At 45.7% G+C, this 18,834-nt stretch overlaps 1 protein-coding gene across 5 annotated transcripts in view; it reads left to right on the top strand.

Moving 5' to 3' along the window:
- The first annotated feature begins 685 nt into the window (after positions 1-685).
- The window catches only part of CADM1 (cell adhesion molecule 1), a 213,155-nt gene continuing 195,006 nt past the window's right edge, over positions 686-18,834 (top strand). For 4 of the 5 annotated variants that reach the window (XM_072155766.1, XM_072155764.1, XM_072155763.1 and 1 more), the window contains exon 1: positions 686-844. In XM_072155766.1, coding sequence (XP_072011867.1) covers positions 769-844 — 76 coding nt within the window. In that variant the 5' untranslated portion in view covers positions 686-768. The remainder of the gene's footprint in view (positions 845-18,834) is intronic. The other variant, XM_072155765.1, reaches the window with a different exon arrangement.

Genomic DNA, 18,834 nt, shown 5'->3' with positions numbered 1-18,834 from the left:
GGTGGATGTGTCCTGTGCACTATGTGGCGGTATTAGGTGGATGTGTCCTGTGCACTATGTGGCGGTATTAGGTGGATGCATCTTGTGCACTATGTGGCGGTATTAGGTGAATGTGTCCTGTGCACTGTGTGGCAGTATTAGGTGGATGTATCCAGTGCACTATGTGGCGGTATTAGGTGAATGTGTCCTGTGCACTATGTGGCGGTATTAGGTGGATGTACCCTGTGCACTATGTAACGGTATTAGGTGGATGTACCATGTGCACTATGTAGCGGTGTTAGGCGGATGTATCCTGTGCACTATGTGGCGGTATTAGTTAATACAGCACGGCAGTCAGCAGGTGTGCTGCGCCTCACTGGCAGTGACCCTGGATGGTGCCGCAGTCCGGGCTGTATAGCAGTACATCGGGGGGCACAGCAGTCAGTATTCCCGCCATCTCTGTGTCCCTTTCCCTTGTATTTTAGCAGTGGGAGCCGGTGCGACTGTGTCCTATGTGACTCCTCTCTCCCACTAGCCCGCCTCTCAGGTCTCCTCCTCCTCCACTAGCCCCGCCCCTGCTTGTTACTTTCTCCGGCACACACGTGGTCAGGAGCAGTTCATAAAGTGCAGTGACGTCACGGACCCGGCCCCCTCATCCACGTCAGTGGGCGTTGGGATCAGAGGCGTGTCCCTCCCCGCGTTATGCCGTCCTCCTTCTGAATGTATTAGCATATGATTAGCATGTGATTATCGCCGAGCAGAGGCTGCAGAGTGAAGCAGGTGCCGAACATGGCGAGTCAGCCCGGAGCCGCTCTCCGCCTCCTCCTCCTGATCAGCGGGCTCCGAGCCGGATTACTCCAGCAAGGTACCGGGGATCGAGAGACAGCGGAGGACGGGAGAGCGCGGGGAGGGAGGACGCCTGGAGCCGGAGACAGATGCGGGAGCGGGAGAGAGGGATAACCTGAGAGCACAGGCAGGAATGCGGGAGCCTGGAGGAGGGAGACAGGGAGCAGCCTGCAGGGGGGATGCTGGGGAGAGGGAGCAGCCTGCAGGGGGATGCTGGGGAGACGGAGCAGCCAGCAGGGGGGATGCTGGGGAGAGGGAGCAGCCTGCAGGGGGGATGCTGGGGAGAGGGAGCAGCCTGCAAGGGGATGCTGGGGAGAGGGAGCAGCCTGCAGGGGGGGATGCTGGGGAGAGGGAGCAGCCTGCAGGGGGGGATGCTGGGGAGAGGGAGCAGCCTGCAGGGGGGGATGCTGGGGAGAGGGAGCAGCCTGCAGGGGGGGAGGCTGGGGAGAGGGAGCAGCCTGCAGGGGGGGAGGCTGGGGAGAGGGAGCAGCCTGCAGGGGGGGGATGCTGGGGAGAGGGAGCAGCCTGCAGGGGGGGGATGCTGGGGAGAGGGAGCAGCCTGCAGGGGGGGATGCTGGGGAGAGGGAGCAGCCTGCAGGGGGGGATGCTGGGGAGAGGGAGCAGCCTGCAGGGGGGGAGGCTGGGGAGAGGGAGCAGCCTGCAGGGGGGGGAGGCTGGGGAGAGGGAGCAGCCTGCAGGGGGGGAGGCTGGGGAGAGGGAGCAGCCTGCAGGGGGGGAGGCTGGGGAGAGGGAGCAGCCTGCAGGGGGGGGATGCTGGGGAGAGGGAGCAGCCTGCAGGGGGGGATGCTGGGGAGAGGGAGCAGCCTGCAGGGGGGGATGCTGGGGAGAGGGAGCAGCCTGCAGGGGGGGATGCTGGGGAGAGGGAGCAGCCTGCAGGGGGGGAGGCTGAGGAGAGGGAGCAGCCTGCAGGGGGGGGAGGCTGGGGAGAGGGAGCAGCCTGCAGGGGGGGGATGCTGGGGAGAGGGAGCAGCCTGCAGGGGGGGGATGCTGGGGAGAGGGAGCAGCCTGCAGGGGGGGGATGCTGGGGAGAGGGAGCAGCCTGCAGGGGGGGGATGCTGGGGAGAGGGAGCAGCCTGCAGGGGGGGGATGCTGGGGAGAGGGAGCAGCCTGCAGGGGGGGGATGCTGGGGAGAGGGAGCAGCCTGCAGGGGGGGGATGCTGGGGAGAGGGAGCAGCCTGCAGGGGGGGGGATGCTGGGGAGAGGGAGCAGCCTGCAGGGGGGGGATGCTGGGGAGAGGGAGCAGCCTGCAGGGGGGGGGATGCTGGGGAGAGGGAGCAGCCTGCAGGGGGGGGGATGCTGGGGAGAGGGAGCAGCCTGCAGGGGGGGGATGCTGGGGAGAGGGAGCAGCCTGCAGGGGGGGGATGCTGGGGAGAGGGAGCAGCCTGCAGGGGGGGGATGCTGGGGAGAGGGAGCAGCCTGCAGGGGGGGGATGCTGGGGAGAGGGAGCAGCCTGCAGGGGGGGGATGCTGGGGAGAGGGAGCAGCCTGCAGGGGGGGGATGCTGGGGAGAGGGAGCAGCCTGCAGGGGGGGGGATGCTGGGGAGAGGGAGCAGCCTGCAGGGGGGGGATGCTGGGGAGAGGGAGCAGCCTGCAGGGGGGGGATGCTGGGGAGAGGGAGCAGCCTGCAGGGGGGGGATGCTGGGGAGAGGGAGCAGCCTGCAGGGGGGGGATGCTGGGGAGAGGGAGCAGCCTGCAGGGGGGGGATGCTGGGGAGAGGGAGCAGCCTGCAGGGGGGGGATGCTGGGGAGAGGGAGCAGCCTGCAGGGGGGGGATGCTGGGGAGAGGGAGCAGCCTGCAGGGGGGGATGCTGGGGAGAGGGAGCAGCCTGCAGGGGGGGGATGCTGGGGAGAGGGAGCAGCCTGCAGGGGGGGCATGCTGGGGAGAGGGAGCAGCCTGCGGAGAGGGAGCAGGGGGATGCTGCGGAGAGGGAGCAGGGGGATGCTGCGGAGATGGAGCAGGGTGCTGGGAAGAGGGAGCAGCCTGCAGGGTGGATGCAGGGGAGAGGGAGCAGCCTGCAGGGGAGAGGGAGCAGCCCGCAGGGGGGATGATGGAGAGAGGGATCAGTCTGTAGGATAGTACATGGGGACACACAGGGGTATACAGGATGGAAACCAGGAGCCATCTGGGTGCATTATATTGGTTGGTTATAATGGGGGATTATGTCACCAAAGGCTGGAGAGGGGCAGAAGTAGATGAGACAGGGGTAAGTGCAGAAGTGAGAGGGGTATGAGCTTTTCCCAGTGGTGTGGGAGCAGTGCTGTTAGTTTGGGAGAGTGAGTAGGGGATGCCATGGGGAGATGGTTATGGAGAGGAGGAAGATCTGAGATGGTCCAGTGCTGGAGACCCTGGTAGTAGGATGAGGGGACCAGCTACAATGTTGTGGGGGCAGAACATTGGGGCTTGTAGTTATAGGGAGGTGATGGCTGGAGGAGGTCAGTGCCGTAGTGGATGGGGTAGAGGGTTAGAGCCAAAATCTATGATGGGAAGAGATTTCACATGAAAGAGAGATGGAAGGATCAGGCAGATGAGAGGGAAAGAAGATGAAAGGAGAAGAACAAAAGGGAATGGGGGAGAGAGAAGGGAGGGAAAGCGGGAACAGGAGCGAGAGAGAAGGGACAGAGTAGAGAGATGAAGCGAGGATATGTGCTGCCCACAGTGTTTAACCCTGTCTTGTCGGCGCCCACTTGTTGCATGCCAGCTGTGTAGGACGTGGTGGACCTTCATCTCTTTGCCATTGATTTGATGAATATTGGGGGTTTTGCTGCCTGTGTTATATTTTGGGTGTCCTCAGCACCATTGAGTAGTGATGGTGAGAGGGATAAATCACTGCGTAGTACCATGTAGAAGGGATGAATGTGCTCGGGGAGGGGGGGGAGGATTTGTAGACGTATGTTCCCACCACTCTGCCTTGTTTATGCGATGGCGTAGAGATGCATCACATCATATGTGCACAATCCATGGATGTGCCAAACTTGCTACCTATGTCCCGCTACCTTTTGGGTATTTTTTTGGATGTCAGTATTTCGGAAGGAAGCTTCATTTACTTTTATGGCTTAAGTGTGATTGATTTCAAACTGTTGCATTCCCCCCCCCCCCCCCTCCTCCTCCTTTACTCTCTGGGGGGGCACTGATTGTAAATGGGGAAGACTGGATGGGGGGAGGGTGGTGTATATGCCGGTCTATATCCCAGTATTCTTTTCATTCCAGTATGTGGGTTGTATTTTTTTGTAGTGTATCTGTTCATGTCTGAGATAAAGCATAGCCCCCCCCCCCCCCGCTCCGCTGTTCATTCCAGTTGTGTTTCCGCAGTCTGACTCCCTCTTTTTCGATCCTTGTGTAATGTGTACGGTAAAGTGTCTGCAGAGCTGCTCACTCCAGCTCTCCATGTCTGCCTCTTCAGAAATTCCAGCTTTCCTTCTCTTCCCAATGCAACAATTTTTAGCCTTTATGGCTCGTAAAAGTGGTCCACGGTTAGCGGCAGAGATGTAGGGTGGTGGGCTCAGTTGGCACGTTCAGGATGGCCTGGCGTTGTGGGTTTTTGTTTTTTGCTGTTCTCATGCCTTATCCGGGTCGTTGGTGTTTCTCTTTCGAGATTGAAGCTGCAACTGTTCTGGCACGGCTCCGAATCAAGAGGGCAGTGTTTGCATTTGGAGAACAAAAACAGAGGAAATACTTCTCCTCCAGCTCCATGTCCATCACACAGATGCACTCCCTGCAAAGCCTTTGCCCACCCTTTAGCCATTACTGAAAAATCCTCCATCCAGTCTCTCTCCGCCCATCATGCAGTAATATTCTTCTGTCTTGTTCTCCTGGACCCATTAATAGAGAAAATATTGCTAGCGTGCCCACAGCTTAGCATGTAGGACACATTGGAATGAAGCCTACGAAGAGTAGATTTCTGGTGACCCCCCCCCTCCCCAATAAATGAGTTTTATGTACGGTGTGGGCACCTATGATTATACTAACGTAGTGTTTTTATTATTACAACATATGTCATCATAAAGTCCTACATGTCTCCTTCTAGAATAATATTGACCTGAATGTTGACTCTTTCAATCCCACATAAACATTGATCCTCTCGTAGTGTGTTCCTATCTCTTCTCAACAAACCTCTGGTATGAAAGGCGAGTGTTAATTATGGATTTTACAACCACCACCACTACCATCGTATAGTCCTTCATGTCTTCTTGGTTAGTGTTGACCTGAACGTTGACTCTTTCAGTCCCACATTCACTGTGATCTTTCTTGGCATCTTCCTGTTTCTTCTCGACAACCTTCAGGTCTGGAAGACCGGTGTTGATTTATGGATTTCACAAGAACCCTTCCCATTGTGCAGTCTTCTTCTCTGTGCTGGCCTAAATGTTATTTATTTCAGTCCCACACACACAATGTGATTTGATTTCCTCTCGACAACTAACACTTTCACTACAGTCCTACGTGTCTTCTTTTTGGATAGTATTGACCTGAATGTTGACTCTTTCAGCTCCACATACAGTGATACTATCTTCATGCGTAGCTGTTTCTTTTTGACTACCCTCTTTTCTGAAAGATTAGTGTTAATGATTTTTCCACCCCCACTACCATCCTACAATCCTCCTACTTCTTAGTGTTGACCTGAATGTTGACTCTTTCAGTCCTATGTGCAGAACGTGATCTGGTTTCCTCTCAACAACAAACTCTTCCACCATCATCTAGTCCTATATGTCTTCTTCTTAGTGTTGATCTGAATGTTGACTCTTCCAGTCCCACACACCACTTGATCTTCTTTCCTCTTGACACCAAACTCATCCACCATCGTATAGTCCTTTATGTCTTGTGAATGTTGACTCTTTCAGTCCCATTTGCACAATGGCTTCCTCTTAAAAACAAACTCCTTTGTGTTTACCAACGCTTCCACCATCCTATAGTCCTACAGGTCTTCCTCATATTGGCTTCTTCTGACCTGAGTGTTGACTCTTTCATTCCCTAATACTTTCTTAATTTTTTTTTTTTTTTTTTTTTGGTCAACCCCAAATTATGACTTTTATAACCGCCACTTCCACCATCATTATAACATTTCTAAATCCTTTGAAGGTCCACCAACTCTAAACCTACTCATTTTATATGACAACGTAAATGATATGTGGCTGTTCTTTCCTGTCCTTCTTCCCCTAAACCAGAACCGACTATAACGGTTTGGATTTGTTGTGGGTTATCTGCCGCTTCATGTTTAGCAGGTGGAGAGTAATTGTGAGCAACAAGTAGGAATACATCATCTGCTCCTCTCCCAGGATGTGTAACGTACTAGAGCCAGACCTATATACAGAACTGATACTCGTGTTGTAGTATATCTATTTAGCTAGTGTAATGTTTTAGTGTTTATGGTCTCGATTATACTTTTGTTGTACCTGTTTATGCTATGCAGGAACCTGACGGAAAAGGAAAGTGATCTTTACGGAAGGTCAACATCTTGATGATAGAGTATTCTTACCTGATTACTATACTTCTGTAGTAAACCCTAGGTTTTCCATGACTGGAAAAAGCCTGACACTTTTCAATGATTTCTTAATAGCAGTTGTATCACATCTTGCTTTCTTAGTAATCTTGTAAGCAGAAATAGGGGTGATCTGTATCCGTATTAAGAGTCAACCCTCCCCCACTCCCCTGTCTACTTGTATCCATGAAATCCATGGTGAGAGATCAGTAAGAATTTTATAAATGTTCCTAAAACCAAGCACAGATGTGGTGACATCAGACTTTTCTATAGCCCCATTCATAACCATACTAATTTCCATTTCTCTGGTGTGAATAGATCTTATGTCAATCTTAAGTGTGTCATTGATATAATGCAGTGATGGCGAACCTTTTAGAGACCGAGTGCCCAAACTACAACAAAGACCCGCTTATTTATCGCAAAGTGCCAACACAGAAATTCTATTTGTGATTTATACTCCCTTCTCTGTCACAGTTTTCATTGATACCAGCACCCTGAGGACACCAATAAAGCAGAAAATAGTCCCAGGTACAGCTGTCACTTTAAAATACCTCTGTGCACAGCAAGTCCTGGGCTGTCTGGGACTGCAGGAAGATACCTGGAGTCCTCTCTGGTGATGGCCTGAGTGCCCACAGAAAGGGCTCTGAGTGCCACCTCTGGCACCAGTGCCATAGGTTCGCCATCACTGATATAATGCATGGCCGCGCGCTCAGGAAAGTTCTGCCTTCAGAAGTATTATTGTTTTGTCTTAATACTGAGGATGGTTGTAGAAAGTTTTACTTTCCCTGTATATTGATCATATGCATTATGTGAGCCATATAGAATAATAATATTTGGTAACATATTATGTATCCAGGTTAGGTCTGGACATGTATAAGGTTCCAAAAGTTCCATAATATGCTTTTGTAGCTTCTTAACTTTTTAAGTTGTTTACTGTAGCGCTTCCTATTTCTGCACCACAAATAAATTGAAGTTGGTCTCTAAAACAGTGTTAATGACTCCCAAATTTTATAGTATTTTTGTCTAGTGCATCTGGAAAATTTTATTTGGCACTCAATTGTTTTTTGGGTTGTTGTTTGTTGTTGTTTTTTTCTTTCAACGATCTTCTAAAAGTATCAACTTGCTCCTGGAGTGATCTAACTGGCTCCGAAAGTCTACAGTCATGACATGGACCAGTGCTCGTTGTCTACAGTAATTACATGGATGTTGTCTATTGTCTACGCGCATCTTGAAGTTGTTTTAAAGAATTAACTGAAAGTTTTAGACTTTTGTGCAAATGTGAAGAATATTGGTAGTGAAAACAGCAAAGTTGTACAGGCAGACCCCGGGTTACTTACAGGATAGGTTCTGTAGGTTTTTTTCTTAAGTTGAATTTGTATGCAAGTCGGAACTGTATAGTTTATATTTGCAAAATTTTTTGGTCTCTGTGACAATTGGATTTTAAAAATGTTGGTTTGTCATCAGAACCAGGATTAACAATAAAGCTTCATTACAGACACCTTTAATAACAGTTACAGCTTTTTATTGTAGTCTAGGGCTGAAGTACAGTAAATTCCCAACATCCAGAGGTCCGTTTGTAACTAGGGGTCGTCTGTAAGTCGGGTGTTCTTAAGTAGAGGACCGCCTGTACAATACTTATTCCATCAGGATCACAATATCTTAGATTGGAAAAGTTTGAGAGAATGAACCAGCAAATCCACTTGGATAAGTATAAAAATTAGTAATCCTTTATTGGTAACATCTAATATAACGACCTAGATAGTGGGTCCACAAATCTTACACGTTTCGAGTCCTAACACTTTTAATCATAGACTTATATCATTGATTGTAGCCATCTTTCCTGGACTTCAGGTTTGGATTCTCAACCAGTGGTTATTGCCAAATTTAGCTGCTCGGTTGCCTTAAAGGGGTTCTCTTGAGGTTGAAAACATAACTGCTTTCTTCCAAAAACAGCGCCACACCTGACCAAGGTTTGTGCAGGTATTGAAGCTTAGTTGTATAGAAATGCAATGGCCAGGTGTGGCGCTGTTTTGGCAGAAAGCAGCCATATATATTTCAACCTATTCAGAACCCCTTTAACACAGGGGGTTGATTCACATCATGTGGATCTGTTGAGCTCCCTATAGTCTGTTAGGACGACTGATCTCCAATATATAGCCATATATAACACATGTGAGCATACTGACTATATACTACGAAAAAATGGAAGATTCCAGCTCTGAAGCCAAAGAAACGGTGACTACACTATGATGTAATTTGTAACTTAGAAATACTATATTTGTAAAAAGTCGGTCAACTTTTTCTGTAGAATGAATTCTACGTGTTTAGCATTATAATCGTGCAATGACCGTTCAATGCTTGTGTGCTACTTTTTTGGATTAAAAAAAAAAAATAGATGAACATTCCTGATTTTTTTATTATTTGGAAAATTCCTTTGGAAACCATATTGGTCCTGCAGTGAATATAAGTAGATAAGTGTGAACATGTCTCTACTCAGTTGTTGTGTTGTAGTAAAGGGAATGGTGCACATACTAACCTCCTGCATAAGGAAGAGCTAAACAAATCATATAAATAAAAAAAATTGATCATTGCCAGGGTTCGGATCCAGTAACCCATTTTTTTTGGGACCGTAACCGTTTTGACCTGTACCACAGTGACTAAAGCATTCTTACATTGAAACGCAATAAAGAACAATTGAGATTTCTACTACCTATCATGAGATACATATAATCGGAAAATAACACTCGTCTTCCGAAAATGTAGTAAAACTTTTTATTGTGCAATATGTTTGAAGTCACATCAATGGCTTCCTCAGGCAAACTTGTGTTTTATCATGTCATACGGAGGAGATTTTCTCTCTTCATAGTTGAAATCTTCAAGCGTTTTTTGCTGTCTGCATAGAGGGAGCTGAAGTTTGGATATTGTGTTGGAGTCTTCAACAAAAATTCCTGGATTAAAGTTCATGCAATATTTCGGACACGGTTAGTGTCCGTCACTTTAAACATCTGGGACTTTACTTTTGCTTTCTATGGGATGGTATAAAAAAACACTTATCTACAATAAATAACACCAACAACACAATGAGTGGAAAAAATGTATTGGTCACGGCCTTTTATTTATTACCTTCCATAAACTTTGTAAAACAACTGAGGTAAAACTTTATTCAAAATAACATAACTTTATTGATTTGTAAAGCTCTACGGGATTTGATGCCGCTATATAAATAAAGATTATTATTATTATTTACATAAGTCAAAACTGACTTCAACTAAGGGTACTTTCAAATGACCTTCTATACATCCCCATAGACGTCAATGGCAGCTCGGTGGCTCCGTGCCATATACGGGGGGAAAGATTGGACATCCTGAGTGCGGCATTGTTTTCTATGGAGAGGGGAGGAGTCACCCAGCGCGCCGCCATATGCCCATACATTTGTGTGAATGTACCTTAACAGGGAATTTCTCCCCGGTACATAAGCAAGAATAAACAATAAAATAAACAAGAATAAATAAAGTGCAACCAAAATTGAGAGGGCGGAGGGCGGGCAACACAGTCAGATGTCCAGTTGTTCAATGCTGGAAATGCTCTCCATGGCAATGCGTGACGCATGGCACCGTAACACTGGAAAAGATAGGGCATGTTCTATCTTTTCCCAGTGTAAGGAGCGGCACCGTATTGCTCCATGCTGCCATTGCTATCTATGGGTGACGTATCTATGGCCGCAAGCTTGCAGCCGTATATACGTCCCTCAGACGGTCGTGTGAATTCAGCCTAAGGGCCGTAAGAAGAGACTCACCAGTGACAGAAAACCATTGACCCCCCCAGCAAATAACAAAACAAAACCTGTTGCCACCTGGCAGACTTTAGCCTGGGTGACAACGACAATAGGCGGGAAAAATTCTTCCCGCCAAATTACTTCAGGAAGTATCTAAGCACTATACTATCCTATGAGGCACCCTCCTGAGGGTCCTAGTTCCAAACATCAGCTCCTATAATCAATCAGAATAATGGAAGCTCAGTGCTGACTTTCAGTCAGAGAAGTGTATAGGTGATATGGATTTAGGGGTGTAGTCTCCCCTCTGTCCACCAGAACTGTCAGTCGGAAACTCAATTGGCTAAACATTGGACACAAAGCTCTGACCTCATTTCCTGTGTTCTAGGAATGTCCAGGATCGGTAGAGCGCAACTTCTTTTGTTTAGTTTTATCTTTGTCATCATGCAAAGTCCTTTTTTAAGTTGTTTTTTTTATATATATATATATATATACATACAGGGCCTGGACTCCCCTTTTATACAAAATATATTGTTGTACACCCAACATGCTGTCTATGTTTATTGGCATGTTGGTTAGTAGATCAGAGCTCCGATCTCTGCTCATGGGGCATATGAACTAGAACTTTCACCAATGTCCACCACAAACCGCAACAGTCTCAACCAATCATCTCTGACCCTATAAATTGCAGTGGCCGGGCATATGGCATTCCAACAAATGGGTTACTGTCTTAGAATAATTCATATTTCATGACAAAGTTGATGACTGGATGTGACTAATTCTTTGTTTCCGGTCTTTTCTATAAATGGCCTCTATGTTAAAGCCGCGGCCAGAATTTTCACATGCGTGTTGCTGCCGGTATTGCAGTATTTCCTAATGAGATATCCATGTGGATGTTGATGCCTTTGATGATGCCTCAGATACCTGACACCATGATTTGTTCTAGATCTGGTGGGTGGGAAGGCAACGCGTCTTTTGAAGGGATCAACAAAAAAATGAAGTGCTGCACCGTACAGAATAAAATCGCAGAGCCTAAGTATTACAGACATATGTGGTCTTAACGGCCTATTCCAACATATTACATCACAGAAGGGGATACGTTGGTAATTGTTGGGTGCCTTACAGACAGGACCTATAACATTTAATAGAAAGTTTACGAAACTGATGGAGATGACCTAGTATGATGCTCTTTAGGCACTGCCCAGAGTGACAGGATGCATATTAATTTTCACTTCTGCTCTGGATCTCCATTCTACTAACCTGGACCGTGTGTAGGTGAAACCTACTTTAATAATATAGCCATTAAAGAAGCCCTGGGTGGGTCTCCTGCAGGAGATGCCTGCATCTTTTGAACCCTTATGTAATAACTACCTAAGAACTAGATTTGATGCAATTATTATGGGTTAACTTTATGTAAGGAACCAAGCTACCATCTCTTTGAAAAAAAATAATGGCCCATTAATAAGGGGCTGTAGTAGCACGCCTGCCATATACATCTGAAACTGCCGTAGTCTTCATTATCCTTTGAAGAATTCAGCTTCTTGAGTAGTTTATTATATCTCTTCTTTTAAGTCTGATATGTTCCAGTGTTATAAAACTATCCCGTACGCTTATGTTACTTTCTGTGTATTGAAATAAATTCCAATTCTTAAAGATGTGGAAAACTCAAACCCTATCGGTGGATTGTGTCAATAAATCAGTTTCTATACCTTGTTCCGGAACCTTATCTATGAGACGGAATATAGCACTCTGTAGAACCTGTGCTATCCTGCGCTGATTTTAATAAGAATGGTGTAATACTTCATTTCTCCTGCGGGGTCGCTGTTGGAGAACCCTTGGAGAGGTTTTGCTCAAATTTCGATCTATGGACTCTTATAACGTGGAGGGATACGCCAAATCCCATATGATTTTTTAAAAATCATGGAAAATTTGTGAAAAACTTGGTGAAACAAAGGTGTGATGAGATTGTTGAAAATTGTTATACTCCGGATATAACTCGTGCTTTCTGCAGGCTCATTTGGATATGTTCTTTAGATTACTTAAGATCTCAATAGAGAAGTCTGGTCTCTTATATTTATTTTGGTTGTCTTGGGGTGATGTCACACTCTGCGTTTTTGGACCGTTTTAAAGCATGCGGTTTTTAGCCCGTTTAAAAACACATGCGTTTTTGTATGTTTACCGTGCGTTTGGCTGCTTTGAAACTGTTTTATCTTCATTTCTAGAAGTGTAGGCGGCTTTGAAACTGATTAAAACCAGCCAAACACATGGTAAACATACAAAAACGTTTTTTAAGCGGAATGAGAACGCATGCTTTAAAACGGTCCAAAAAAGTGATGTGTGGCATCACCCTAAGGTTACATTCACAGGATGTATGACCGCCGTACCGTAGCACCCCCGCCCCTCTCCCGCGGAATCAACGGCGCCGTATTCCGTCGAAAGATTCACGTACATGCTCGGCTTGATCTAGTATGCAGATGTTCTAGATGAAGTAAATTAAGAAACCTGTGATTTCCTTCTGAAGGCAAAATGATGGGAGATGTTAAAACTTTACATGCCTGATTCAACATTGGGAGAAAGTTGACAGGTGCCAGTACAATTTAGATATTCTGTCCAATCCTTCTGGAAAAGTTTTTGTAAAAAGCTTTAATAGACTGGAATGATGATTTTTGGATTGGGGGATGTATTGAAGGGGTTGTTTAAAAAAAAAAAAAAAAGGATCCTGGCTGGGGCAGACTTGTTATTAAGAAAAACAAACATGTACACCCCTCATTTGGTGCTCCCGCTGTCCCCTGTACCAGCACTGTATCCGGCACTAGGACATGGTGACGGGTGGGTGTGCCCGGTTGCCCGGAGGTAGTTGGAAAGAAGCTTTAGTGCCCCTATAAACATACAGGGGCACAGATCCGACAAACCATGGATGTAGCATGTATTTATTCTCCCTTGGTTACTACATGGTTCGAACCACGTTGGCCAAATCTACAGAGCACTAAATTTACAGTTGACGTGGATAAATTTGATCACTCACCTCTGCCTTCCAAGCTAGCTCACAGACATAATGCATACCAGCTGTCATGTTTAGGGCAACATGTATGGGCAGCACGATGGCTCAGTGGTTAGCACTACAGCCTTGCAGCGCTGGGGTCCCATCCAGGTCAACATCTGCAAACAGTTTGTATGTTCTCTCCGTATTTGAGTGGGTTTGCTCCGGGTCCTCCGGTTTCCTCCCACACTCCAAAATCATACTGGTAGGTTGATTAGATTGTGAGCCCCAGGGACTGATCTGGCAGGCTCTGTGTAGTGCTGCGAAATCTGTGTGCTCTATATACATATTCATATTATTATTTGGATTTGGAAGTTTTCTGATTACAATGTTGGTAGAACATTACTGATAAATCACCCTGGGGTCCCTCGGTTTATATAGCCCCCTAAGCTTCCTATGACTTCTGTAGCTAGGGTCAACTTCATTAATGACCTTGGAAGGCTGAGATGTGTCATATCCAAATCCACCCCTTCCTTATATTGCCATGTAACAAAGGTAATCAGAGCCATTTTGGGGCATCTATGGGAGGGAACAAGAGCTCCTTTGAGGGAACTTTTAGTTGACAAATGAGGGGGTTGTTGGAGGACGCGGGGGCCAGGAGCAGGAGTGCTGTGGCTGCCTTTTTCTGCCAAAACAATGTGCCTATTCATGGCTGTGTTGTACATGCACTAAGTGAATGAGGTCTTTGCTTTCGGGAGGAGGAATTGTCCCCCCTTTTTACTAATGAATGATCCATCCTGCGGGTAACAAGTGACATTTAGTGAGCTGTAGGTTTTGATTAACCCCTTTTCTCCCCGGCATCCATGTCGGTCTCGTTGGATCTGAGGATGCTACCCCCTGACCTACGTGATGAGCTATAGAGGCGGCGCCCCTTTCTACATTGCCATCAAGCTGTCTCATATTCCTTCCCGAAAGTTCAGTTGTGGCAGGCAATGATTTACGACCCCTCTTGAAATACATTGCAGTAAAATGTAGAATTTTTCTCTCATTTTTTTTTCCCCCCTCCGTTTTTTTTTTCCTTCAGGAGATAGGATAGAGAGGGAGTATATGCAACGTTGCTTTAAATTGTCTATTTCATTTTTTTTTTTGTCTTAAACTCTGTCCTGATGATATTTCACGCCTCATTTGTCACTTCGAATTGCCAATAAAATGAACGCCATTCCTTTTGTAACATGCTAAATCAGGCAGTGCACAAATAAAAATAACTCTGCGTGCACCCAAGGGTTTGCCAAGAAGACGGCTAGATCTGAAGTGGATTGTGTCCCCGCTGTGGCCACACACGCACACGTGTCCTAGAAGATTACATGGGACTGCAGGAGGAAAGCTTTGGACGTGATCATCTTCGACGAGAAGCTGAGTGCTTCCCCGAGTTGGCGTTTTTAGATATGGTCTCCCCTAGTACATTGTAAGGCCTTGTTTACACTAAGCTATAGTAGAGTCCGTGTTATACAAGGTGCAGGGGTGCTGGTAGTACCTGGAGGGGCTCCACTATTATGAATGCTACATGGTTGATTTTGCATTTGGGAAACCACATGAAGATCTGCATAAAAAAACTGTTAATTAAATCCTCACAATTTGGTGCAGATTACACATGCAGATTTTAGTCCCTTGATTTTGCATAAATTGTGAACAAAAAAAAAAATCTGCATTGTATATTATCGCAAATTGCACTGCAAAATCTTAACCACACCCCTTTTTGTGATATATGACCATTCTGCGTTCTGGGCACACCAGTGAGGATGCTGCAGCACTCATTTGGGTCACTGGGATGTTTTCAATAGCCTCCAGGAGCTACATTTGTGAAATAATAAAATTTAAAAAATCTTTAAGTTTTAATACCATAATTAGACTAATTGTGAAAGACATTTTTTTTTTAAATTTATATAATAGAGAGATGAAACCATTGTCTACTAATTAATGGTTTTATTAAGCACAAGTTATAAACGACTACCGTATATACTTGAGTATAAGCTGAGGTACCTAATTTTACCACAAATAACTTGGAAAACTTATTGACTTAAGTAGAAGCCTAGGATGGGATATGCGGTCACTACGTTCTAATAAAATAGGAGCCTAGTAGTCTCCCCTCATGAATAATATGTTCACAGCAGCCCCTCCAATTATTAAGCTGCCCAGCAGCGTGGCCCCCTTGATAAGCTGCCCAGCAGCGTGGCCCCCCTGATAAAAGTCCCCCAGTGTCCTCTTCTCCCCACAGCATGTCTTCGGGTTCCTGGCTGGGCCAGCAGATGCACGTCTATGCAATCAGAGGTCAGCAGGCGGGGACACTGCCGCGATCACATAGACGTGCATCTGCCGGTTCCAGGCCAGAAGACATGCTGCGGGGAGAAGAGGACGCTGGGAGTCAGCAAGGGTAAGTACTAACTTTAGTACTCACAGCCAAGTGGGGCTGTTTCAGCACATAAATTGTGCTGTAAAACTCTGCTAATACTCGAGTGTATACGGTATATCTTCCAATCCATGACACTGAGGAAGTTTTGGTGTCTTTTTAAGGTGGAAAATATAGAAGAAAGTGTTTAGGTGTCACAGAATCTGAGAGATTTGCTGTTCAATTTACAGTTGGGAGTGTCATTTTAATTTACAGTTTTTACTCCAAACGGAGACTTTAACTGAATATTTGTGTCTGGCACCTAGAAACACAATTCTTATGCAATGTTAAGAGATTTTCTCATCTTTAAAGTGAAATCAGAACTGTTTTGTAAGGTGCCATGGTCCAGGAGATTTCTCTTTCTTTTGCCAGAGTACTTTAATTTCTCTCTTTCTTTTGTTTTAATTGTGGGACTGTTTGAGCCGTTGTTAGCTCCTAGGAGCCAAGTGTGCAACACATTAAGATTGTTATAGGGTTCGGGAGTTATTGCTGTTTTGAATCTGCATCCTCCTGAAGATGGCATGGAGAAGGAGGGAGTTGACAGATGCAATAGCAATAGACTTTGGAAATTGGGCAACAGGAAACTTGTTGTGGAATTCAGGGTTTGGGGAGTTATGATGTTCCACAGGATAAAAATATGTTTACATTTGAGCCCATTTCTTGGAGTGAAATAATAGAAGACCCTGTCTCCCCTTTGGAGAAACACAGTAGCTCAAGATGCACTCCTCAAGGAAATCCTAAGGCATTGAAATAATATCCATAGTCAATAAGCCGTGGTCACCTAGCGGGAATGTGGGGTGGGCTCCTGTTAGAGCCCCTGTTAGAACACGTCTACCATCCAAGTGATGAAAGTTACATGAGCACCTGTGTGGTTTCCAGGAAGTAGTTATTAGGAGCAAGGTGTGATGGGACTATTCCCGTATTCGTCTTTGCTTTTATGATGCCCCTGAGCTCCTCGGTGGCATCTAATATTCTTGCATTTTGCTGTCGGGGGGTCCATTATTTCCATTTATATACGCTATTGAAGACGTGGATAGTATGCATTAGGATATAACCTGCAGACTGCGTGCAGCCAGCAACAAATAAATATCATTGTTTCCTATGGAGAAAGGTACAGGTTGTTGGTGAATTTGCTCCGTGGGGGACAGTAATACTTGCTTGTAGTCAGCGCTAAGCAATCTGCCGCTTCTCAGCCTTCCCATTAGAGCGTGATGAGGTATGATTTTATTTATTTTTGCCACAATGCTGTTCTGAGTCGCATACGTCGTCCTCTTCAGGTCCTTTTTTACGGCTTCGCCATGGCTGATTTTTTTTTTAACAAGTTCTTTTTAACCCTCTCCCACTGGGTGTGAAATTAATGGCCCGTTTGTGGCCTGTTGCCGGTGCCATTCTGCCACTGCTCACACAAAGGAAGCAACATGTGGTTGCCATTTGTTGAACATTGATTTTGCTTGCTTGTTAACAAGTGCTCACCTTGATCCGAAGCCTGAACAATCCGGGTACAGTAATTGAAGGTGACAGGACCACAATGACTCATTACTCGGGTGTACGTATTTATATACATTCATTTTATGACATTTCCTTTAAACGTGCGGCTTGTCGACATTGCAAACCTTCTTAAAACCTTATTTTACATGTACATTTTTGCAGTATCTTCGGAACCAGTGTATGTTTTCGTAGCGAGATTGTCGTTGTACGTTTCGGTAGGCAAGGTGAGAGGTTACCCGGTAGGTGCTGCTGGTCTCCCGCTGCCTTGTTAGCACTGGAGCAGATACAATCAGGCCGGGGGCTGTTCCTGGCCGTGGTCTCTTTATAAAATACCCCACTGATCGAAGGATAGGGGCTCCGCAGGGCACTCGGTGTACAGATGGTGAGAATTCTTCCTTCGCGACTAGATTCTAGAAGATGATTGGGAGGAATGCCAGAGATTTTGTGTGAAGTGTTTCATATGCTCAGGAGGAAATATCTATCTCTTTTGAGGTCTGCGATAGATCTTAGGATTGTGCTAAGTAACTTTCCGCGCCTCAGATTTGATATTTGTTTGAAGTCGGTAAATAATGCGGCGTTTGTTGTCGTCGATGAGCCAAGTCCATCTTTCCGTCTTAACCTTTAGGAGGTATTAAAGATTATGGAAAGTTGGGAACTTGAAAGTGGCGTCAGTAAAATTTCGAAGACCAATCCCCCATGTCTTCTGTTTTTGTTGTCGAGTGAGAACGCGACCATCTGGGCTCTCGTAGATTTTATCTATGAAGTAGATCTTCTGTGACAGTTTATAGGATACATGCAAATACAATTTGCACAAAAATAATCAAAAAATTTGTATCCCTTTTATGCCTTATCCTGCAGTTTTTATACTTCCAGTTCAATGGCTTAAATGGATAATACCTTAATTTTCAAGTCCTGAAAGGCAGTTATAAAATAAAGCTAGACTCACATATGGATCAAGGAAAAATCCTGAAGGCACAACTTTTTTTGTCCACCAAAATGGAAACTACTTACCCCATTGTAGCAAATGATAGCTATTAGATTTTGTTGATTCCTGTCAGTTTTTAATAGTCTAGCCCTGTTTATTATGCACCATCTAAGTATTTTGTGGCTTCTGGATAAAATCGGTCTCCTTCCCCCTCTGGCACATCATTATAAAGTACCTTCTTACTTCCCCTACTAAAACACCAAATTGTATCACAGAGTTAACTAATTAATATGTTACATAAACGTAGTGTAGACAATCTAATGCTCTTTTCACATATTCGTTTAAAAAAACCCTGCTTCTATATATTCAGCTGCCGGAGAGGGAAGGAGACTGATTTTGCCCAGGATCTGCCGCAGCATAACAATTTGGTAGTAGGATTTCGAGTGATTGTTATCCATGTCTTCCTTTGTTCTAAAATCAAATAATTTTAAATAGCTTATGTGCCTGACTGGCTTATGGGCGTGTTACAGAAAACCTCTGGCTTCACAAGCTGTTATACTGCAGCAGGATGTCTCATCTCAATCTCGCCCTCCCGACTGCACTTCCTGTAATCTCTGTTGCAGTGATCACATAGCGGGAGGGGGAAGTATTCCTTCACAGTGTAACAGCCTGTGAATCTGCGGCACATAGGGGGCGTTGTAACATGCCCATAGCCTTTGTCTTATTAGCATAATTATAAAAGTTGAGTGTTTATGTTGCTTGATTTTGATGTTAGATTTTTCTTATTTTATCTAATAATGTCTCAACAATGTTTTTTCATGCCATTCTGCAGATTAGCAAAGTCAGAGCCTTTTACGTATTAGCTGTCTAACTAATTGTGCAAGACTTCGCCATTGGGACAGAAC

Source organism: Engystomops pustulosus, chromosome 6, assembly GCF_040894005.1.
Source record: "Engystomops pustulosus chromosome 6, aEngPut4.maternal, whole genome shotgun sequence".
Classification (NCBI taxonomy): Eukaryota; Metazoa; Chordata; class Amphibia; order Anura; family Leptodactylidae; genus Engystomops; species Engystomops pustulosus.
Note: the sequence above shows the minus strand (reverse complement) of the source record. Positions and strands in the feature narration are given on the sequence as shown.